Source organism: Heterodontus francisci, chromosome 13 (genome assembly GCF_036365525.1).
Source record: "Heterodontus francisci isolate sHetFra1 chromosome 13, sHetFra1.hap1, whole genome shotgun sequence".
Taxonomy (NCBI): Eukaryota; Metazoa; Chordata; class Chondrichthyes; order Heterodontiformes; family Heterodontidae; genus Heterodontus; species Heterodontus francisci.
The window spans coordinates 43,838,872-43,862,510 of NC_090383.1; the positions used below are offsets into that span (position 1 = coordinate 43,838,872).

Here is a 23,639-nt window from a genome sequence, read left to right on the forward strand (position 1 = left end):
TCCATTGTCTCTCGAGATGAGGAGGTCCAAAAGAAGAACCTTTTGCCCTTGTTGGAATGTACCTAGCCTGTACCTGAAGCATCGCTTCCTTAAGGATAATCCATTGTCCCGAACCAGCTCTTCCTGTCAGTCTTTGGTGCTGTTTTACCCCAGCTAGATCCCTTCTCATCGCGTTGAAATTAGCTCTCTTCCAATCACGATGTTCTACCTTATTTTGTTCCTTGCTTTTGTTCATTAATAGTCTAAACCTTATGATACGATGATCACTGTTACCCAGGTGCTCCCTGGCAGACACTTGTTCCACTGTGCCCACCTCATTTCCTAGCACCAGATCCAGCAATGCCTCCTTTCTAGTTGGGCTGAGAACATACTGATTAAGGAAGTTCTCCCAAACACATTTAGGAAATTTCTCCCCCTCCTTACCCTTTACTCTAAAATTATCCCAATAGATATTTGAATAATTGAAGTCCCCAGTATCACCACTCTATAGTTCTTGCACATCTCTGTGGTTTCCCTGCAGATTTGCTCCTCTGTCTCTCTCACTATTTGGAGGCCCCTAATAGCATTATCATGCTCTTTTTTGCTGCTCAACTCTAACCAAATGAAATCTGTTCTTGCCCCCTCAAGGACATCCTCCCTTTCTAGCACTACAATGTCTTCCCTAATCAGTACTGCCACGCCACCTCCGTTTTCTCCTTTTCTATCTTTTCTGAACATTCCATCGCCCAATCCTCATCATTTTTAAGCCACATTTTCATTAGTGCCACTACATCATATTCCCGTACGGCTATTTGTGCTTGTAGCTCACTAACCTTCTTAATCACGCTTTGTGCATTTATGCACATGCATTGTAATCTTGTCTTTGCATTCAAGTATAGTCCTTCTCAGACCACTCCCATCTAATACGGAACTACTCCCCTACTCTCACATTATGCACCGTATTCCTTTTTCCTAATTCTATGTGCAGGTGCCCATCCCTTTGCCAGTTTAGATTAAACCTTCCCCAACCACAATATTGAATCTCCCTGTGAGGATATTGGTCCCAGTCCTGTTGAGGTGCAACACATCTCTTTTGAATAGGTGCCTCTTGCCCCAGAACTGGTCCTAATGCCCCAAGATTCTGAAGGCCTTCCTCCTTCACCATGCTTCAAGCCACACATTGATCCTTCCTATATTCCTATTTCTACTCTGGCTAGCACGTGGCACTGGGAGTAATTCAGAGATTATGACCTTCAAGGTCCTACTCTTTAACTTCCTCCCTAGCTCCTGAAATTCTGACTGCAGGACCTTAATACCTGCCCTAGCAATGTTGTTGGTACCAATGGGTACCACAACTTTGTCTCACTCCCTTCTCCCTGCAGAATATCCTGTACCCTCTCTGTGATGTCCTTTAGTCTGGCACCAGGGAGGTAGCATACCATGCCGGTCTCACAATAATGGTTACAGAAATGCCTATCTGTCCCCTTGACTATGGAATCACCTATAACAACTGCATTTCTGCACTTAGCTGCACCCTCCTGTATAGTCCAATGCCTATCGATGCCATGGTCTGGACTGCACTCCTTCAAGGTGTTGTCACTCCCAGCAGTCTCCAAAGCTGAGTTTGATTGTTTGAGTGTAGCACAGACCCCGAAGACTCCTGCACTTCCTGCCTCATCCTACTGTTCCAGATGGCCACTCATCTACTGTCCTAAACTCCTACTGCTTGTGGGGTGACCATCTCCTGGATCGTAGGTCCAGGAAACTATCCTGCTTCCTGATGCTCCGCAGTGATTCCAGCTGCCCCTCAAGCTTGGAAATCCTGAGCTCAAGCTGAAGCAGCTGGAGACGCTTCCTACTGGCATCTACCCGACAATGTGGAAAATTGCCCAGGTATGTCCTGTGCACAAAAAGCAGGACAAATCCAACCTAGCCCGTTACCACCCCATCAGTCTACTCTTGATCATCAGCAAAGTGATGGAAGGTGATGTCAACAGTGCTATCAGGTGGCACTTACACAGCAATAACCTGCTCACTGACGCTGTTGGCGACATTCAGGGATTGCAGCTTTGCAATCATTTAAATAACACGAATGCTCATTACCCTATGCATAGCTACAATTCAATTCTACCTTCCAGAATAAGTGAATGGCAAGCACTATTCCCACGCCACTCAGTTCACGATTGCTTTACCTTGGCATTGGAGCAGTCGGATTGTGCAGTTGAGTCTCAGGTCTGTGCTGTTCTCTCTGTAATTCATCTGCAAAACTAATACCAGCATTGTTTCCCTCCAAACTTGGCACCAGCAAGGGTGAATCTTCGAAGGCGATGGCGGTGAAGGGCGGTGGGGGGGGGTGGGGGGGTTCATGGTGCGCTGCTACATGGACGATCAGGGCTGGAAACTCAGGTAGGGAAGGGTGGGACTGATCGGGTGCATGGAGGAGCAGGGGAAGGTGGAGTGGAGCGTCCGTGGTGTTGAATAGTTGCTGTTGATGCTGAAGCTGCATATTGTCGGCTGCGGGTGTGGTGGGTGGATCGTAGCATTACAGTGTGAAGATATTTGGCAAGGGCCTAAAGGGAGGGATGAGTGCTGTCAACCTCAGGGAGCTGTGGGGCAAATTGAGGGTACTAGCTGACATCTGACTCACTTTTGCTGCAGGGAAAATAAATGATGTGAAGTTGGTGGTGACTTTCACAAAATAAGGGAGGCAAAACATTTTGAATTAAGTATAAGCTTCAATTTAGGTTAATCTGAAGATACTTGCATGAAAGGAAGGCTGATTGAGATTAGAATAGATAGGTGCTTGATGGTCGGCACGGATGGGCCAAAGGGCCTGTTTCTGTGCTGTATGACTCTATGCCTCTATGACCTTGAGGCTGCAAGCACAGAATGTTTTATATCTATGGTGATCATGGTGCTTGGGCCTGTGATGGCAGGTTCCACCAATGAAGGGCCATGCCTGCCACATGATCTCACTTGTCTTCGTGCTCGTCGCCGCACGGTTCATTTACATATAAAATTGTGTGTGAACAGGAAATACAGCAGATGCGGAAGTTACGGCAATTTCTGGTCCCGCCTTCAGAAACACCGCGGCACTCATAAAATCCGGGCCCTGGTGTCATGCTTGGAAGGAGCCGTGATGAAATAGACAAAGAACTGGAGAAATTATGACACTGAATCATAAGAAAATGGAGTAGCTGTCAGGTGACCCCTCCTGTACAATCAACAAGCCTGTCTGTAAAGATAAAACTCAGTAACTGCGTCTGAATTGGCTCTGGGGAAAACCCATTGAAATTGAAAGGAGCCATGTTAATGACGCCGACCTACAGGAATGGGACTAACAAAGGTTCTGTAATACAGTCTGACTCTACAGCCCAAACCCAGATGAATGTGTGTATAGTAGCACCATTGTAACAGAATGGTCCCCATTCAAATGCCAAGATAGCAATGGTTTCCATATCATGGACCATTGTGTGGTCACACCAGGGGACAGTGATGAGGATTGTCAGAGGATACAGTAGGATATAGATCGGTTGGAGATTTGGGCGGAGAAATGGCAGATGGAGTTTAATTCGGACAAATGTGAGGTAATGCATTTTGGAAGGTCTAATGCAGGTGGGAAGTATACAGTAAATGGCAGAACCCTTAGGAGTATTGACAGGCAGAGAGATCTGGGCGTACAGGTCCACAGGTCACAAAGTGGCAACGCAGGTGGATAAGGTAGTCAAGGCATACGGCATGCTTGCCTTCGTCGGTCGGGGCATAGGGTATAAAAATTGGCAAGTCATGCTGCTACTGTACAGAACCTTAGTTAGGCCACACTTAGAATATTACGTGCAATTCTGGTCGCCTCACTACCAGAAGGACGTGGAGGCTTTGGAGAGGGTACAGAAGAGGTTTACCAGGATGTTGCCTGGTCTGGAGGGCATTAGCTATGAGGAGAGGTTGGAAAAACTCGGATTGTTTTCACTGGAACGACGGAGGTGGAGGGGCGACATGATAGAGGTTTACAAAGTTATGAGTGGCATGGACAGAGTGGATATTCAGAAGCTTTTTCCCAGGGTGGAAGGGTCAGTTACTAGAGGACATAGGTTTCAGGTGCGAGGGGCAAAGTTTAGAGGGGATGTGCGAGGCAAGTTTTTTACACAGAGGGTGGTGAGTGCCTGGAACTTGCTGCCAGGGGAGGTGGTGGAAGCAGATACGATAGCGACGTTCAAGACACATCTTGACAAATATATGAATAGGAAGGGAATAGAGGGATATGGGCCCCGGAAGTGCAGAAGGTGTTAGTTTCGGCAGGCATCAAGATCGGCGCAGGCTTGGAGGGCCGAATGGCCTGTTCCTGTGCTGTACTGTTCTTTATTCTTTGTCGTCAGTTGGGAGGTTACCACCTGTCCATAACACAGGTCTCTCTGTTCCTGCACCCCCTTTAGAATTGTGCCCTTTCTTTTATATTGCCTCTCGTCATTCTTCCTACTTAAATAATACCACTTCATTGCATTAAATTTCATCTGCCATATGACCACCAATTCAATCAGCCTATGTCCTTTTGAAATCAATCACGATCCTCCTCACAGTTTGCAATACTTCCAAGTTTTGTATTATCTGCAAATCTTGAAATTGTGCCCTGCACATCCAAGTCTAGGTCATTAATATATGTTAAGGAAATCTCTGGTCCTGTTACCAACCCCTGGGGAATTCCACTGCATACCTTCCTTCAGTCTGAAAAACAACTGTTCTTCCCTACTCTTTGTTTCCTTTCACTCAGCTAATTTTGTATCAATCCTAACATTGTCCCTTTTAATTCATGGGCTTCAACTTTGCTGTCAAGTCTATTATGTGGCACTTTAACAAACATGTTTTGGAAGCCCATTTACACTGTGTCGACCACATTACCCACATCGACCATCTCTGTTACCCTGTCAAAAAACTCAATTCAAGTCCGTGCTGGCTTTCCCTAATTAATCTGCACTTGTCCAAATGACTGTTAATTTTGTCCCTGATTGTCATCTCTAAAATCTTTCCCAACACTGATGTCAAACTGTAGTTGCTGTGTTTATCCTTACACCCGTTTTTGAACGATTGCAATCCTCCAGTCATCTGGCACCACTCCAGGAAGATTGGAAGATTATGACCTGTACCTCCACAATCTTCATCCTTTCCTACATCAGCATCCTTGGGTGCATCCCATCTGATCCTGGTGACTTATCAGCTTTAAGTACAGCCAATTTTTCTAATACATCCGTTTTATCAATTTTTAGCTTGACCAGTAACTCAGCTCTCTTTTTCACTATGACTTTGGCAACATCTTCTTCCTTGGTAAAGACAGATGCAAAGTACTCATTTAGTACCTCAGCCATGCCCTCAGCCTCCATGTGTAGATCCCCTTTTTGGACCCCAAATTTCTGCCCTTGTTTGACTTGATGCCAGGAGACTTCATGGTGTTCGTAGTCAATGTTGAGGACTCTCAGAGGCACTACCTCCCGACTGTGCCACCACCCCTGATAGGTCTATGTTGCTGGTGGGACAGGACATACCCAGGATGGCGATGGAAAAATCTGAGATGGTGTCTGAAAGGTATGATTCGGTGAGGATAACTGTGTCAGGCTGTTGCTTGACTTGTCTGTGGAGACAGTTCTCTCAATGTTGGCACAAGTCCCCAGATGTTAATGAGTAGGATTTTGCAGAGTTGACTGGGCAGGGTGTGCCATTGTCATGTCCGGTGCCTAGGTTGATACCTGGTAGTCTGTCTGGTTTTATTATTAAATGTTTTCATAGCGGGTTGATATGAGTGGTTTGCTAGGCCAATACAGAAGACAGTAAGAGTCAACTACATTGTTGCAGGTCTGGAGTCACGTATAGGCCTGACAGTGTAAAGGCGGCATATTTTCTTCCCTAAAGGGCATTAGTGAACCAAATGGGTTTTTATGACAATTTGGTAGTTCGTGGCTACCATTACTCATACTAGCTTTTTATTCCAGATTTTATTTGCTTAATTGAATTTAAACTTCCCTGCTGCTGTGGTGGTATTTGAACTCATGTCTCTGGATCATTAGTCCAGGCCTCTGTGCTACTAGTCCAGTAACAAAGCCACTATGCTCCCGTATGCCAGATTGGGTGAGAAGGACTGGACAAAGGGAAAGGGAGGTGGAATAGATATAGTATGCAAAGGATGAAAACTTGTAGCTTTTATTGTTCCCCCAAAATACTGCCAGACTGCAGTCACCACTGCAGCAGCCTCATCTTGCCACCCACTCAATCTTCTCAGTTAAGCGACCACAGTCAATTTCCTTCCCATCTTAAGGTTGCCTGACTCCCTTCTGACCCCATGTCGCCATTATCTTCCCTTCCCCCAACCTACCCAAACCCTGTTCACTGGTGCCATCTGCCCCTGGCCCTCCCAAATGGAAAGATTAAACTGGGGTGGGAATTGGGGTCTGGCAGTGAAGGATTGTGAAGGGATAGTGAATCTTCGTACTTCAGCCACTTTTTGAACACCCTCCCAGTTGTTCTGCGCCTCTCCCCTAACGTTGTGCCAGCCCTGCCTCGCCTCCCCCCCCCCCTCCCCCCCAGCCCACAAGCCCCACCAGTACGTCCAAGCCCTGGGGATCAATACCAAACCTGCAGTGATTTATGACTTTAACCCCTTATAGAGATTAAACCAAATCAAGCACCCTGTGAATCTCCTTCAATTAAGTTCAAACCAGACAGATTCCCACTGACAATGGTTTAGGGTCTAAGAACTGAACTAGTTTTCCCTCAAAAAAAGAAACTAACAGAATATTACCATCTTTCGGATAGCCTATTTTTAAATAATTATAGCTAAGTCATAAATATCCCAGATATAAGAGTCTGAGAAACTCTCTTCAATACGTATCTCCCCACTTAAGGCGATACAGAGAGGGGTTCTTGTAGTTGTATACAGAATGTTACATGAGGTGATTTATTTACTTTTATAAATTTATTGAAGAATTGAACATGCAATACATTTTAAGTGGCTGGCTACACTACAACATAAAAGATTACTAAAAGATGTAAAACATAATCTTATTTCTAAAATAGAATCCAAAAGTTCAACCTTGACAATGTTACAGCAAAATATCTTAGAATATCCATCAAATTTCAAAGTAAACTGTTACTTTAAATTCCCCAAGTAAGCTTCCTGCAAAACACTCTCGGTTAACTGTAGAATTCTCTTGTCACACAGTCAGCCGCCCTTACCATGGGTTGAGAAGCATTGATGAGGAATTCAGTACCTCTGATTTTTCAATTCAAAACTCTCACATTATACTGTTTCTAATTGAATATCTCATCCTTTGCAAATGTAGGTGTTACCTTTCTGTGAATGTTCCTCCCTCTTTCATTATCCATATATGGTTATATCATTCACGATTATTCCCAATTTATTAATTGCTGAGAATTTCCTTGTCATGAAGTTGTGAGCTTTTATCTGGTCAAAATTTTTGTAATGTCTTATAGTATAACTATGATTTTGTTTTTTTGGTTACTTAATTTCATAAATGTGTTTTATGCTTAAAAGTTTATTAAACAAACTTTGTGCAGTAACTGTTTTTTTCCCTCATGGCATCTGTTTTTTGTAGGTAATATTCCATTTTGTGATTGATCATCTGTAGTGGTTCTTTGATGCTACCTTGTACCATCCTCTTAAGTCAGTTTGTCTATTTTATTATCATTATCAACTAATTAGGATTATAGTTAACAGTATGCACTATGTATAGTGTGTCATGGTATGTCTCATTTTCTAATTCCAAATATAGCAGAGACATTGGAATGTATGTTTTTAACTTAAAAGGTGTTTCTGTTACACGTTCCAATGTAGCAGGGATGTTAATTAAAAGAGAATCATGAATTTTAACTCTGCCCTTAAAGGGAATTCCAGTGAATCTTGAAAACTGACCATTTATTCAATCTGGTGTAATGTATTAATTATATCTACATTCTACCTAATTACGCCTGTTATACGTATATTTCATCACAAACCCACCATTGCTAGAACACAAGACATCCCCCACCTCCTGGGCCTGGTGCTGCCCGACCTTGGGTTTCTGTGTACCCTTCCACCCTCATGACTCTTACAGACCTTGCAATGTTTATACTCCCTCCCCCAAGCTCACTGAGCCCCAGGACACCCTCCCCAGTGGTGCCATACCCTTGGACCACCACCCTCTCCCCCACACCCCACCCCCCCCCCCCCCCCCAACCAATGCTCACGCACAATTTTGAGCCAACTGATTGAAAAAGGAAGAATTTTTTGAAGGTATAGTATATCCTTGTACATATGGAATTAAAAAATTGGTTCCCTCACACAAAATGGTCCAGCTTGTCTTGATACAATAGTTTCACAATATAGATGCTGTGTTAGCCAAGCCAATCAATTAAAATGCAAACATTATTTAATTTTATTTGTATTTATACTTGATTAACAGCTTGTTCAGATTTTAGGTGGCACATTTCGAAATTTCCTTTACTCCAGTCATTTTTTTTGAAAAATGTTTCTTCGTCTGCCGTGTTTAAACTTGGGAATTTTGTTTGAAGCCATCAGAGCTATGGATTGGCCATAGAGAAATTTTGCAGATAGCCAGCAACAAAGTGCCATGTTTAATATCCAGGGATATAAACAGAAAATGATGGAAACATCCAGCAGGCCAGGCAATATCTGTACATAGACGAAGTTAGGGTAAATGTTTTAGCTTGATCAACTTTCATCAGAACTGGATATGTTTAATAAATCTGTTTGGAAGTCTTTCGCCAAAGCCATGATCCAGTGGGAAATTATTCTAGTGCCTTCCAAAGTAGAGCAAGATCACCAAGGGATTTTTGTGGGATTCCTGGGCTTACTAAAAATTATTGGGAAGGTAAAGACAACTGTAGGTCATGGGACCACCATCTTGCCTACGGGAGTGGTATGTAAACCAGAGAAAAATATGTAAAGACCAAAAACAAAACAGCCTTTTATTTTTTTTCTGACTCACTCAGAATCCACGACTCACTCTTCATCCTCTATAGTACTGCCAAACCCTAGATTCCCCTGCAGACACTTGAAGCACCTTCTTAATAGTATTAGTGCCAAAGCTTTCCTTACTACAAAACATCAAGTGTTGCAAAAGCTGAAAGCCCACACTTCAAACTTCACAAACTTTAGAACCAATGCCCTTAGAGCTACTAAATCCTAGCACAACCTACAAACCCAACATTGCAAAATTCAGTTTGAAAAATACATTTTGATGCAAACTTCAGTGCTATCCCCTCTTCACCTATCCCCACATGCCGTGCAACTAGAATCCGCCTGTCTACCCAGTGCTGCTAAACAGAGCTACCCGTACTCCTAGTCAATCTTGTACATTTTGCCTATCATCTTGCTGTGCATCCTACGTTTTGAAAAAGGCAAGATTAAAATTGAGTGCGCAGGTAAAATGACAAGAATATTCTCTGACTCACCTGCATCTGCACCCAATCCAAGACCATTCCTTTAAATATGCTGTGTGTGCGTGTAGTAAAATATATTTTATCAAGTTCTTTAAATGCCTTGAATTATTGTACCTTTTTTTTCTCAGCGTCCCATTACAGCCATCTGCTGGGGTCACCGTGACTCACGGTTGTTCCTTGCTTCTGGACCTGCACTATATGTTGTTCGAGTGGAGCACAGGATTGCCAACTTGCAATTATTGTGTCAACAGGCTATAGCTATTTCTTTGCATGATGAGAAAGACTTCAGTAAATTAACACTGCCATCTCGCCTTTGCTCATACCTCACTGCTGCTTTTGTATCAACAATTAAGGTATATATTTACAATTTTTACTTAAAAGCATCAAGAATCTTGTGAAATCAGAGCTGGATATTTAAAAAAGTTAAATATTGGTGTAACATCAAAATATGTTATTTTCATTTCCACAGCAGACATGATGTAAGATCAATATCCAGTATTATATATTTACTTGCATTTCCTGCATACTACTAGAGCAAGTCCAGGTAACTGGGTGTGCTGCCTAAGAACACCCTTCCTAAGTGTTATCATTTCAGTTTCCCCTTGTTTGTTCAGACCATTTTTCAGTACTGAAGTCATTGAGGTATAGCCATTCATAATGTCTTGTCAAATAACTTAATGGTTGTTATCCATTACCTACCTCTGACTCAGACCATGAGCTGGAAAGTGGATTAGACTGGTCCTTTTTGGCTAGCACAGATATGATGGGCCGAATGGCTGTACTGTAAATCTTTCTATGTTCCTCTGTTTCTAATCAGAGCTCACAAATAGGCTTATAATATGGGAAGTCGTCCTGACACAACCTGCAGGATAATTGCAGGGAACATCAAAGTAGGTCCACGACCTGTGTTATGAAAGTGCTCCCATTTTTTGCTAAATATTTTTTGAGGACTCATATTTAAATTGTGGAAATGGATTAATTTTGGAAGGCTGAAGATTTCATAGATGCTGGTCTTTGTTTTTTGTTGAGAGTTCAATGAAAGGATACTGAGAGGTCTTGTTTGAAAACAAGCCTTTACTGGATATCACATGCCTTCAGCTCAATAAACAACGGAAACCTTGGAGACTTGGGGAAGATGTTTACTGAGAAGTGACATGTCAAGATTTATGAGGGTCAGGAATTGGTTTTTCTTCTGAGATATTGTTTTGGTTCAGTTGGGGTGTGGACAGTGTTGAAAAGCAGTTGGTTTTGTAGCCTGTTGAAAAAGAAACCCCCCTGCTCATCTGTCCTGCACCTCTGTAAGAGACCCTGAGAAATCCAGGGTGTTAGCTCTTCTTTCTCTACCTCTTTGAAAAAAAGCCTGCGAATCCAGAGTGTGATAACTGAAATCTCTGATGCCACATTTCTCCTGGAAAGCCTACCAGATTTTTTCTCGACATCGCCAGAAAGAATTGCTTATGTAAAGATCCCAGTGACCCGTCTCCCTGTACCCTCGGACACCAGACCAAAAGGTACAACTGACATCCTTGCATATCTTTTATTTCTTCAAGAATTAGCAAGTATTTGGCCAAAGTATTTTTTTTGTCTTTTTTTTGTAAAAGGCCTCTGCAGAGAGAATTTCTTTATTTTTTTCAGTGTATGTGTGTGGGGTATTTAAAAAGGGAACTTTCATATTTCAATCTGTGTGTTAATGCTTTGCTTCGTTACTGGATAAGTCTTGTTTTTGTAATAAACTGATAATTTTGTTTATGAAAGAAACTTGGTTGGTGTATTTTTTTCTTCGATAAAGAGTAGAGTTGACTGTATCGGTATCTGGGTAAACATTTAAATATATGCTGTGACCTGTGGAGAACTGGAATTAGAAAAGACAGTGCACTCAAAGATACAAAGACAAAGATAATTACAGCACAGGAACAGGCCCTTCGGCCCTCCAAGCCTGCGCCGATCCAGATCCTCTCTCTAAATATGTCGCCTATTTTCTAAGCTTCTGTATCTCTTTTCTTCCTGCCCATTCATGTATCTGTCTAGATACATCTTAAAAGACTCCATCGTGCCCGCATCTACCACCTCCGCTGGCAATGCGTTCCAGGTGCCCACCACCCTCTGCGTAAAGAACTTTCCACGCATATCCCCCCTAAACTTTTCCCCTTTCACTTTGAACTCGTGTCCTCTAGTGATTGAAACCCCCACTCTGGGAAAAAGCTTCTTGCTATCCACCCTGTCTATACCTCTCATGATTTTGTACACCTCAATCAGGTCCCCCCTCAACCTCCGTCTTTCTAATGAAAATAATCCTAATCTACTCAACCTCTCTTCATAGCTAGCGCCCTCCATACCAGGCAACATCCTGGTGAACCTCCTCTGCACCCTTTCCAAAGCATCCACATCCTTTTGATAATGTGGCGACCAGAACTGTACGCAGTATTCCAAATGTGGCCGAACCAAAGTCCTATACAACTGTAACATGACCTGCCAACTCTTGTACTCAATGCCCCGTCCGATGAAGGAAAGCATGCCGTATGCCTTCTTGACCACTCTATTTACCTGCGTTGCCACCTTCAGGGAACAGTGGACCTGAACACCCAAATCTCTCTGGACATCAATTTTCCCCAGGACTTTTCCATTTACTGTATAGTTCACTCTTGAATTGGATCTTCCAAAATGCATCACCTCGCATTTGCCCTGATTGAACTCCATCTGCCATTTCTCTGCCCAACTCTCCAATCTATCTATATTCTGCTGTATTCTCTGACAGTCCCCTTCACTATCTGCTACTCCACCAATCTTAGTGTCGTCTGCAAATTTGCTAATCAGTCCACCTATACTTTCCTCCAAATCATTAATGTATATCACAAACAACAGTGGTCCCAGCACGGATCCCTGTGGAACACGACTGGTCACACGTCTCCATTTTGAGAAACTCCCTTCTACTGCTACTCTCTGTCTCCTGTTGCCCAGCCAGTTCTTTATCCATCTAGCTAGTACACCTTGGACCCCATGCGCCTTCACTTTCTCCATCAGCCTGCCATGGGGAACCTTATCAAACGCCTTACTGAAGTCCATGTATATGACATCGACAGCCCTTCCATCATCAATCAACTTTGTCACTTCCTCAAAGAATTCTATTAAGTTGGTAAGACATGACCTTCCCTGCACAAAACCATGTTGCCTATCGCTGATGAGCCCATTTTCTTCCAGATGGGAATAGATCCTATCCCTCAGTATCTTCTCCAGCAGCTTCCCTACCACTGACGTCAGGCTCACCGGTCTATAATTACCTGGCTTATCCCTGCTACCCTTCTTAAACAAGGGGACAACATTAGCAATTCTCCAGTCCTCCGGGACCTCACCCGTGTTTAAGGATGCTGCAAAGATATCTGTTAAGGCCCCAGCTACTTCCTCTCTCGCTTCCCTCAGTAACCTGGGATAGATCCCATCCGGACCTGGGGACTTGTCCACCTTAATGCCCTTTAGAATACCCAACACTTCCTCCCTCCTTATGCCGACTTGACCTAGAGTAATCAAACATCTGTTCCTAACCTCAACATCCTTCATGTCCCTCTCCTCGGTGAATACCGATGCAAAGTACTCGTTTAGAATCTCACCCATTTTCTCTGACTCCACGCATAACTTTCCTCCTTTGTCCTTGAGTGGGCCAATCCTTTCTCTAGTTACCCTCTTTCTCCTTATATATGAATAAAAGGCTTTGGGATTTTCCTTAACCCTGTTTGCTAAAGATATTTCATGACCCCTTTTAGCCCTCTTAATTCCTCGTTTCAGATTGGTCCTACATTCCCTATATTCTTTCAAAGCTTCGTCTTTCATCAGCCGCCTAGACCTTATGTATGCTTCCTTTTTCCTCTTAGCTAGTCTCACAATTTCACCTGTCATCCATGGTTCCCTAATCTTGCCATTTCTATCCCTCATTTTCACAGGAACATGTCTCTCCTGCACGCTAATCAACCTCTCTTTAAAAGCCTCCCACATATCACATGTGGATTTACCTTCAAACAGCTGCTCCCAATCTACATTTCCCAGCTCCTGCCGAATTTTGGTATAGTTGGCCTTCCCCCAATTTAGCACTCTTCCTTTAGGACCACTCTCGTCTTTGTCCATGAGTATTTTAAAGCTTACGGAATTGTGATCACTATTCCCAAAGTAGTCCCCTACTGAAACTTCAACAACCTGGCCGGGCTCATTCCCCAACACCAGGTCCAGTATGGCCCCTTCCCGAGTTGGACTATTTACATACTGCTCTAGAAAACCCTCCTGGATGCTCCTTACAAATTCTGCTCCATCTGGACCTCTAACATTAAGCGAATCCCAGTCAATGTTGGGAAAATTAAAATCTCCTATCACCACCACCCTGTTGCTCCTACATCTTTCCATAATCACTCCTCCCACCTTGGTCGTAACACCTGAACTACATAGGCTTAATCTTGCTTTCTTATTGTGGAGGTGTTGGAACCTCAATCGTTCGACGCCTGTTGTCCAGTTCTGAAAACAGGACAAACAATTAACCAGTACCAAGCAGAGAACTAGTAAAGTGTTGTCCAAAGTGGTCCACTTTCCTGCTTTAGCATCTAGACCCCAGTGCAAGGAGCTGGTACCAACCAACTTTGAAGCAAGTCCTACATCTAAGACCGGAGAATAGTCACCTGAAAGTCTATTATTAGATATTGCGAAGACTGAAGCCATTGTTTTCAGTCCCCACTGCAAGCTCCATTCCCAAGCTATCTACTCCATCCCACTCCCTGGCAACATCTGAGACAAAGCCAGGCTGTTCACAATCTTGGTGTCATACTTCAAGATGAGCTTCTGACTGCAAATTTGGGCTATCGCTAAGACCACCTATTTCCAATTCCATAACTTCGCCCGACTTCGCCTTTGTCTTAGCTGATCGGTTGCTGGAACCCTTATTCATGCCTTTGTTACCTCTGGACTTGACTGCTCCTGGCTGATCGCTCACATTGTACCCTCCGTAAACTTGATCTCATCCAAAGCCCTGCTGCCATGTCTTAACTCACACCAAGTCCCATTCACCTATCACCCCTGTGCTCGCTGACCGACATTGGTTCCCGGTCAAACAACGTGTTGATTTTAAATTCTCATCCTTGTTTTCAAATTCCTCCATTAGTTTAGTTTAGTTTAGCTTAGATTAGAGATACAGCACTGAAACAGGCCCTTCGGCCCACCGAGTCTGTGCCGACCATCAACCACCCATTTATACTAATCCTACACTAATCCCATATTCCTACCACATCCCCACCTGTCCCTATATTTCCCTACCACCTACCCATACTAGGGACAATTTATAATGGCCAATTTACCTACCAACCTGCAAGTCTTTTGGCTCTGGGAGGAAACCGGAGCACCCGGAGAAAACCCACGCAGACACAGGGAGAACTTGCAAACTCCACACAGGCAGTAGCCAGAATTGAACCCGGGTCACTGGAGCTGTGAGGCTGCGGTGCTAACCACTGCGCCACTGTGCCGCCCCAAACAATTTAAGATTGTCAGTAGGGCTCGCAGTGTGGTACATTTGCGCTTACTGGAAGTTACATATATTAATACACAGAAAGAATATTTACAAACATTCCGCCTGTTTCAGCTGAACAAAATAAGTGACAGCCATTCGCTGGTTCAATCCTCAGGGCAATGCCTTGACCAATCAGAGTCAAGCTGCCTGGTTTAAATTTCAAACACAGCTTGGCAGTTAACTGTCAGTCACCGTAAACATGGCAACGCCTCTAACAATCAGAGTTCACTTGCCAACCAATCAGCACTCTCTTCCCATGCAGTATAAGTTGTTGTTTTCCCTTACATTGGTTATTCTTGCGATTGTCCTGATGAGTGCAAGACGAAAAGCTTCAACAACATGTCTCTATTTTCAGCAATACTCAAGTTCTGTACTACTAAACGACTATTTGTGTCTAAATGAATAATGCTGCTGAAGCTGGAATTTGCATTTTGACCTGATCCCACCCTGACACAAGTATTTGAAGGCTGCTCACATGTGGCTGATTGAATTTTTTCCCAAAATTTGGCATTTGTTCCTGCCCTATTTAGGTTTATATTTGGGAGCATTTTTACATTTAATTTGTTGCAAATTTTGCCAGATTTAAACAGCAACACTGTGCTTGAAGCAGAGTGGACCGAAAGGGCAAGACCACACAAAATAGTGTCTGTTATCTAATTCTCAATGGGTTTGCTCTACACGGAGTCACGTAAGCAATCTGCCTGTAGCTCGAAGAAGCCTATATCAACTAATTTTTTGTGCTATGTACCACATGTCAAATAGTATCCAGTTTAAGTCAAATCAGGTACCTAGTCTAGTTATGCAAAAAAATAAATAGAATTTTAAATTAGAATAAGTGGTTAGAAAGAGTATTCTCCTCTTGCTCCAGAAGAGAGTATGGGAAAAAGGGTACTGCAATGGATTGCTAAGTAGTCCTTTCACCTCTAGAACCTGGATTTGAATGTAGCTCAGCCTGATAAGAAGAAAGAAAGAGTTTCATCTTAAGGCTTCTATATGAAAATGCAATTATTTTTAATTTATTTTTATTTTATTTATTTAGAGATACAGCACTGAAACAGGCTCTTCGGCCCACCGAGTCTGTGCCGACCAACAACCACCCATTTATACTAACCCTACAGTAATCCCATATTCCCTATCACCTCCCTACACTGGGGGCAATTTACAACGGCCAATTTGCCTATCACCTGCAAGTCTTTGGATGTGGGAGGAAACCGGAGCACCCGGCGAAAACCCACGCAGACACAGGGAGAACTTGCAAACTCCACACAGGCAGTACCCAGAATCGAACCCGGGTCCCTGGAGCTGTGAGGCTGCGGTGCTAACCACTGCGCCACTGTGCCGCCCAGTTATGGTAATTTTAACTGACTTCTTGGTGGGCATGGAGCCACAGTGAAATCTGTCAAAAATTTGGTAAAATTAACATTAATTTGGAACTGTTCAGATGCTGTAGAAAAACATAGTGAGAAATTTAATTGGATTAGCCTACTCTTGTTGCTGTGTAATTCACTGAAATGAGCACTGAATGTCTTTTGAAACTTGCACGTTTGTCAACTGCTAAAAATGATTTCTTGAGAATACTCTTCAGGCACTTGGTTAGGTATATTGTTGCAACAGGTTGGAGGGAATTGTGCTTCACAGATCCACCTTATGTAGTACTGGATATTGGCATTGGGTTTCAAATGTGGAATGATATTCACCAAAGAAGAAAATGAATCAGTTCTGTTTGGCTTTGTTGTATGGAGAGCTTATTTCTGTTATGGAAATATAATATTTATGAATTAAGTTGATTATTTAAGTAGTCACTGCTTGTATCTTTGTTTAGCCTCCCATCCCAGACCCAAATAATATGCGGGATTTTGTCAGTTACCCGACAGCCGGTAACGAAAGACTGCACTGCACCATGAAGCGTACTGAAGATGATCCAGAAGTAGGGGGGCCATGCTACACTCTGTACCTGGAATACTTGGGTGGACTAGTGCCAATTTTAAAAGGAAGGCGAATAAGCAAGCTTCGTCCAGAATTTGTCATAATGGACCCCAAAACTGATGGTAAAGCAGGTATGAACAGCTTTTAATTTAAAATTGATGCATAAAAATTTAGAATTGAATAATATTCTGCAGTACTCTTCACACGCAAAGCATATGGGATCTTGGACTTCATAAATAGAGTTCAAAAGCAGCAATTAATGTGAACCTTTGTAAAGCTCTGGTTTGGCCACAGCAGAGTATTGTACCCAGGTCTGGTCACCGCATTTTGGGAAGGATGTGAGTGTCCTTGAGAAGGTGCAGAGGAAATTTACCAGAATGGTTCCAGGGATTTTAGCTGCAAGTTAGATTGGAGAAGCTGGGGTGGTTGTACTTGAAGCAAAGGAGGTTGAGAGGAGATTTGATCAAGGTGTACAAGATTATGACAGGTTTAGATAAGGTAGACAAAGGAAAGCTGTTCCCACAGGCTGATGATACAAGGACTAGGGGACACAGATTTAAGGTTTTAGGCAAGAGATACAGGGTGAATGTGAGGAAGAACATTTTTAATGGTAATGGCTTGGAACTCACTGCCTACGAGGGTGGAGGAAGCAGATCAATGATTTCAAAAAGAAATTGGATGGGAACTTGAAGGAAATAAACTTGCGGGGCTGTTGAGATAGAGTGGGTGAGTGGGACTGATTGGATTGTTCTCCAGAGAGCCAGCATGGAATCAATGGGCTGAATGGCCTCCTCCTGTGCTGTAATGACTAATGATAAAATGCTGCTCAGAGCACAAATTACTTTAGTGATTGTTATGATAAGTTGTTTGCTGTAATGGAACAAAGAACAAAGAAAATTACAGCACAGGAACAGGCCCTTCGGCCCTCCAAGCCTACGCCGATCCAAATCCTCTATCTAAACCTGTCGCCTATTATCTAAGGGTCTGTATCTCTTTACTTCCTGCCCATTCATGTATCTGTCTAGATACATCTTAAAAGACGTTATCGTGCCCGCGTCTACCACCTCCGCTGGCAATGCGTTCCATGCACCCACCACCCTCTGCGTAAAGAACTTTCCACGCATCTCCCCCCTAAACTTTTCCCCTTTCACTTTGAACTCATGTCCCCTTGTAATTGAAACCCCCACTCTGGGAAAAAGCTTCTTGCTATCCACCCTGTCTATACCTCTCATGATTTTGTACACCTCAATCAGGTCCTCCCTCAACCTCCGTCTTTCTAATGAAAATAATCCTAATCTACTCAACCTCCCTTCATAGCTAGCGCCCTCCATACCAGGCAACATCCTGGTGAACCTCCTCTGCACCCTCTCCGAAGCATCCACATCCTTTTGGTAATGTGGCGACCAGAACTGCACGCAGTATTCCAACTGTGGCCGAACCAAAGTCCTATACAACTGTAACATGACCTGCCAATTTTTGTACTCAATACCCCGTCCGATGAAGGAAAGCATGCCGTATGCCTTCTTGACCACTCTATTGACCTGCGTTGCCACCTTCAGGGAACAATGGACCTGAACACCCAAATCTCTCTGCACATCAATTTTCCCCAGGACTTTTCCATTTACTGTATAGTTCAATCTTGAATTGGATCTTCCAAAATGCATCACCTCGCATTTGCCCTGATTGAACTCCATCTGCCATTTCTCTGCCCAGCTCTCCAGTCTATTTATATTCTGCTGTATTCTCTGACAGTCCCCTTCACTATCTGCTACTCCACCAATCTTAGTGTCGTCTGCAAACTTGCTAATCAGACCTCCTATACTTTCCTCCAAATCATATCACAAACAACAGTGGTCCCAGCACGGATCCCTGTGGAACACCACTGGTCACACATCTCACGTCACACGTAATAAATGTTTATTCTTTGTTAAATGCATAAGATTTGGAATCCAAAATTTATTACTGAACCTACCAAACTGAAAGGCTTATATAATGGGGGTGAGCAATGATTCAGAAGCGCATTTGGGTTTATGTGCTTATAAAAGTTTTAAAATTGGTTATCGACCAATTTGTAAAGTATTTATAGCTGATACAAAATTTGACTGAAATAACCACTGTTAATACAAATAAATAATTGCTACCAGGTAGGTAGGAAAAGCTATCACTTCCTCTGGACTAATGCTTTGTTTTTCACCATAAGCATTGACACGCTCTTTGCCTTTGTCTCATGACAGCTTTGTTATTTAATCTCTGATGCCCTCTGCCCTATCACATACCTTCCCTTTTGTTCTCTTCCCCACCAAACCCGCCCCCCTCCCTTCGCTTGCTTAAAACTCTGTCTGGTGTAACAGAAGCTGATTTTTTTCTTACCATGGGGTGTCAAAGTAATTTGACAGTATCCCTCCAACACATCTGTCTCTTTAAGACACATTGTATGCCCACTATGTCCTTACAGTCCTTTAAATGAAAATCTGGGTAGGAATCTGCCTTCTTTACCACAGTGACTTTTCTAGAATCTATGCAAGTTTGAGCTGACCCACCGGGTTTAGTCATCAAGACCATCTGCGCATTCCAGCGGTCCTGACTAGGTTCATCTCAGCTGCTCTTCAGCATGCATTGTACCTCTGCTTCCACTTGGGCCTGTCTATCTGGATCTAAGCAACAAGGATGTCGTTTTAAAGGAATGGCTCCCCCTATACCCACATCATGTGTAGCTAAGGTTGTACATCCTGGTTTATCCCTACAAACTTTTTGAAACATTGTGAAAACCCTGGTTAGGACTTCACGCTGTTTTGCCTCTAAGTGTTAAAGCATATTGTTTAATTTTCCTAGTCATTCTGCATTCGCTAATTGTATAGTTGGAGGTTCAATCTGAGAATTTCCGAGACCTGCTTCTGCCTCATCCTCAGTATCCTTTTCCTTCTCAACAGTCCCGATTACCTGACATACCTGTACTGGCTTATCCTCCTCCCTGCGGTAATTATTGTTTGAGCATATTAATGTGACACAACCGGTTCTTCTTCTGGAAATCAGGGGTGTCAGTCAAGCAATCTACCTTACCCACTCTTTTGATCACTCTATATGGACCACTGAAGCGTGCTTTTATTGGTTCTCCCAGTGATGGTAACAACACTAATACTTCATCCCCTGGTTTTATGGTAGGTTGTGGTTTTCCCACCATTTGACAGGTGTGGCATGTTCTACAAAATTGTCTCACATCCTTTGTAAGACCTGGTTTATGTGTGATTTGGTTTTCCAAATTCCCCTATGTTCTGCAAAAGGAATATCGTGTGCTAATATTAATAATCCTTGTCGATATTTGGATGGTACCACTATCTGTTCAACAACTGTCCAGTCTTCGTCGGCAGGTCTCCATTTCCTCCTCAAAACCCCATTTGCCATATAATAGCCTTCAGAAATTCCTTTCGCTTCAGCTTCTGACAGAGCCGTCTCTGCTATTCGGTATATCTCTGGATCAGCTTGCTGTGCTGCAATGATAGATGATCTGTTAAACAACTCATTTGGATTACCTAAATCCCCAAATAAGTTTTCAGATGCCTGGCTATCTGTTTGTGGTGCCCCTTTTACCTCCAACAACAGATCCTGTTTAGTCATTGCTCAGGTAACTACACACGCAGGAAATATTCCTGGGACTTGTTCCTGTAATTGCTCTGTTTCCTTAATTTCACTTGGTTCCTCTGTAACTAGAGGAGAAACTGATACTTTTGATCCTGCCAAATCATTTCCTAGGAGTAGATCAATTCCCTTTACTGGTAAACTGTGGACAACACCTACAGTAACTATCCCAGATATTAAGTCACTTTCTAGGTGTACTTTATACAAAGGTACGGTATACACACCCCGCCAGTTTCATTAACTAAAACTTTAGGGTTCAAGGCACTCTCTGGTGGAAATCTCATATCATTCCCCAGCAAGGTGGTTTGGGTTGCTCCTGTGTCCCTGAGTATAATGATAGGTTTTCCTGCCTCACTTACAGGATACGGACTTACTCACCGCTTTGACAAAAATTCACTATAACTCTCAGGTATTTTATTAACCACTACACTCGTTTTAGTTTTAGTATCTGGTTTCACATTCACAGCTGTCGTTAAAGCTATAGCCTGGTCTGCTATACTCTCAGTCAGAGTCTTTTCCTCTGCACTAACTTTGCGTACCCCAACAAGTCCTATGGGTTTACCTCGCATTTTCCAGCACTCTGAACAAAGACGACCCATTTTGTTGCAATGATAACATTTTGGCTTGCGAATCTCACTTCTACCCTCAGCACCTTCCTTTCTGACCTGAGGAGGTAATCCTGAGGCATTCCCAGCTGTTCCTTCTTGTCCCCGGCTACTTGTCTTCCTTTCACTCTCCCACTTTCTATCCTTCTCGGGTTTATGGGGGTGACGGACAAAATAGGTTGGCTTATTCACAAGCTCAAAATCATCAGCAATCTCTGCTGCTTGCCTAGCTTTCAAAACTTTCAGGTTATCTATATGAGTTCTCACTACTGAAGGAATGGAGTTTATAAACTCTTCTAAGAGACTCAATTCTCAAAGGTTCTCTTTTGTGGTTTCTATCTTGAATGCCCGTATCCAATGGTCAAAATTCATTTGCTTCACTCTCCCAAATTCTAATTATGTCTGCCCAGCCAATCTCCATAAGTTCCTAAATTTCTGACGGTAAGCTTCAAGGACTAACTCATACGCAGCTAGAATAGCCTTTTTTGCCATCTTATAATCTGCAGAAGCCTCTTTAGGAAGCATGGCATAAACTTCATGAGCTCTGCCTACCAGCCTGCCCTGAATAAGCTATGTCCAGCTTTCTTTTGGCCATTTCATCTGGTTGGCTATTTTTTCAAAAGATATGAAAAATGCCTCTGAGTCCCTTTCCTCGAACTTAGGAAGAGCCTGTATAAATTTAAACAACTTCTCGCTGGGTCCAGATCTAAACTCAGATTCTTCCTGACCCAAATTTTCCCTGGATTTAAGACTACCCCTTTGTCTTAGTTCCATCTCTTTTATCTTAAATTCCCTCTTCTCTTTCACTTTCTCTCTGAAATGCTCTCTCTTTCTCCCTTTCCTGTTTTTCCAATCCAAGTTTTCTTAATGCTATTGCTTTTTTTCCCCTGTTGAATCTCCAGTTTTATCATTTCTAACTGAATCCTAGCCAATTCCACTGCATTACTCTTGGACCTACTACCCTCTTGTCTCTCGTATTCCCTTTCTTGCTCCTCGTATTGCCCTTCATCTTTATCATCATCATCTACTAATTCCAGATGTCTGACTATTATGTCAATTATCCCTGCTTTTTTGGCACCTGACTTCAATTCCAACCCCAATTTCGCTGCCAATTCTTTTAATTTGTTCTTAGTTAAAGTTATCAAGTCACTCAGGGAAACATTCTGCTTTCCCAAAAACTCTGTTACAACCACTAATGCCATTACAGTGGTATAGACTGTACCTTATTATACAAGAGACCTGGTTCATTTATTTCTTTGTAATTGGCGTTAGATTTAGATCCCAACAATCGAGTTTCCAATTGATATAATCCCAGATTCGAAAGAAATTAAATATGATACCAAACACAAAACTCCAATTTAAATATGTTATCCCAGATACGAGTAATTACTATGACTCCAAATTGCGAGCCCTCCAAACTAGTCTGATTCTGATCCCAGACATGAGCCACCGAATTAAATGTGATTCAACTGTGAGCGAACCCCCAATTAAGATATGATCCAAATCCCAAGAAACCCAATTAATATATGATTCAAATCTCGAGCGAGCCCCCAATTAATATGTTACGACCGACCGCTCCAGTCAAAGCCCCCAATCAATATATACGATTCTGGTTGTGGTGGGAGAAACGCACTGTTAATTCAATCCCGTCCCTCCACAGATCGCCTAACATATCATTTAAAAATTTCCAAATTAAAGAAAGACCCAGCCAAATTGTATGATCTATTAACCCCCGAATGAGGCTAACCAAACCAGGTGACTTCGAATCAATAAATTAACTGTTTAATTAGAAAAACTAAATTCTTAAACACTACTAAGACATAAATAACATTTAAAATAGAAAAATTAGAGTCCTTGCAAATTTACAGTCCAATTTTGCTTGAAGTCCTCACAGCTGTCCGATGACGGGAGAAAAAGGTTCTTCAACAGTAGAACAGTCCGTAGTCTAATTCCAGCAGTAAGTGATGCTTTCCTTCTCCAGCGATTACCGCAGTAGATCAACAATTAACAACTTGCAAACACTTTCAATAGAATCAATCTGACCTTAGAGTTTTTTAGGGATAAAAGATTGTCACAATCTAACTTCCCTTCCTTCAGTTTAAATTATCAGAGATCTCTGTTTTTGGCTTGACTTTTTTTAGAATTTTGAGAGATAATAATAAATAAACAGACTAAATTCTCTCCCTTCAGTTTAAATGGTCTTTTTCTCCTTTCAGGTGCTAACACACAGCTGTCTCTCTGTTTCTGTGTTGGAATAGACTGTCTCAACTAAAAAGCCTGTTTGAAACATAATTACAACATTGTATATCCGGTCCTGGGTCCCTGAATGTCTGTTGCCGGGTAACCAGGATGCATTCTTTGAAGCTGGTTGGTTCCCCCTCTGTATGTTTGTATCTAACAGCAAACAAAATGCACTTTCTCTAACTCCTGCGGCTTGCTCGTTCTTAAAGCAGTACAGCTGCTTTGTTGTCTTAAAGACACACCACATATTTCCTGGAGAATAAAAA

General features: G+C 42.7%; 1 protein-coding gene across 4 annotated transcripts in view; it reads left to right on the forward strand.

Moving 5' to 3' along the window:
* The window catches only part of tulp4a (TUB like protein 4a), a 560,980-nt gene that overhangs the window by 387,012 nt on the left and 150,329 nt on the right, over positions 1-23,639 (forward strand). For all 4 annotated transcript variants that reach the window (XM_068044726.1, XM_068044727.1, XM_068044728.1 and 1 more), the window contains 2 exons: positions 9,555-9,779; positions 16,788-17,022. In XM_068044726.1, the coding sequence (XP_067900827.1) occupies positions 9,555-9,779; positions 16,788-17,022 (460 nt within the window). The remainder of the gene's footprint in view (positions 1-9,554; positions 9,780-16,787; positions 17,023-23,639) is intronic.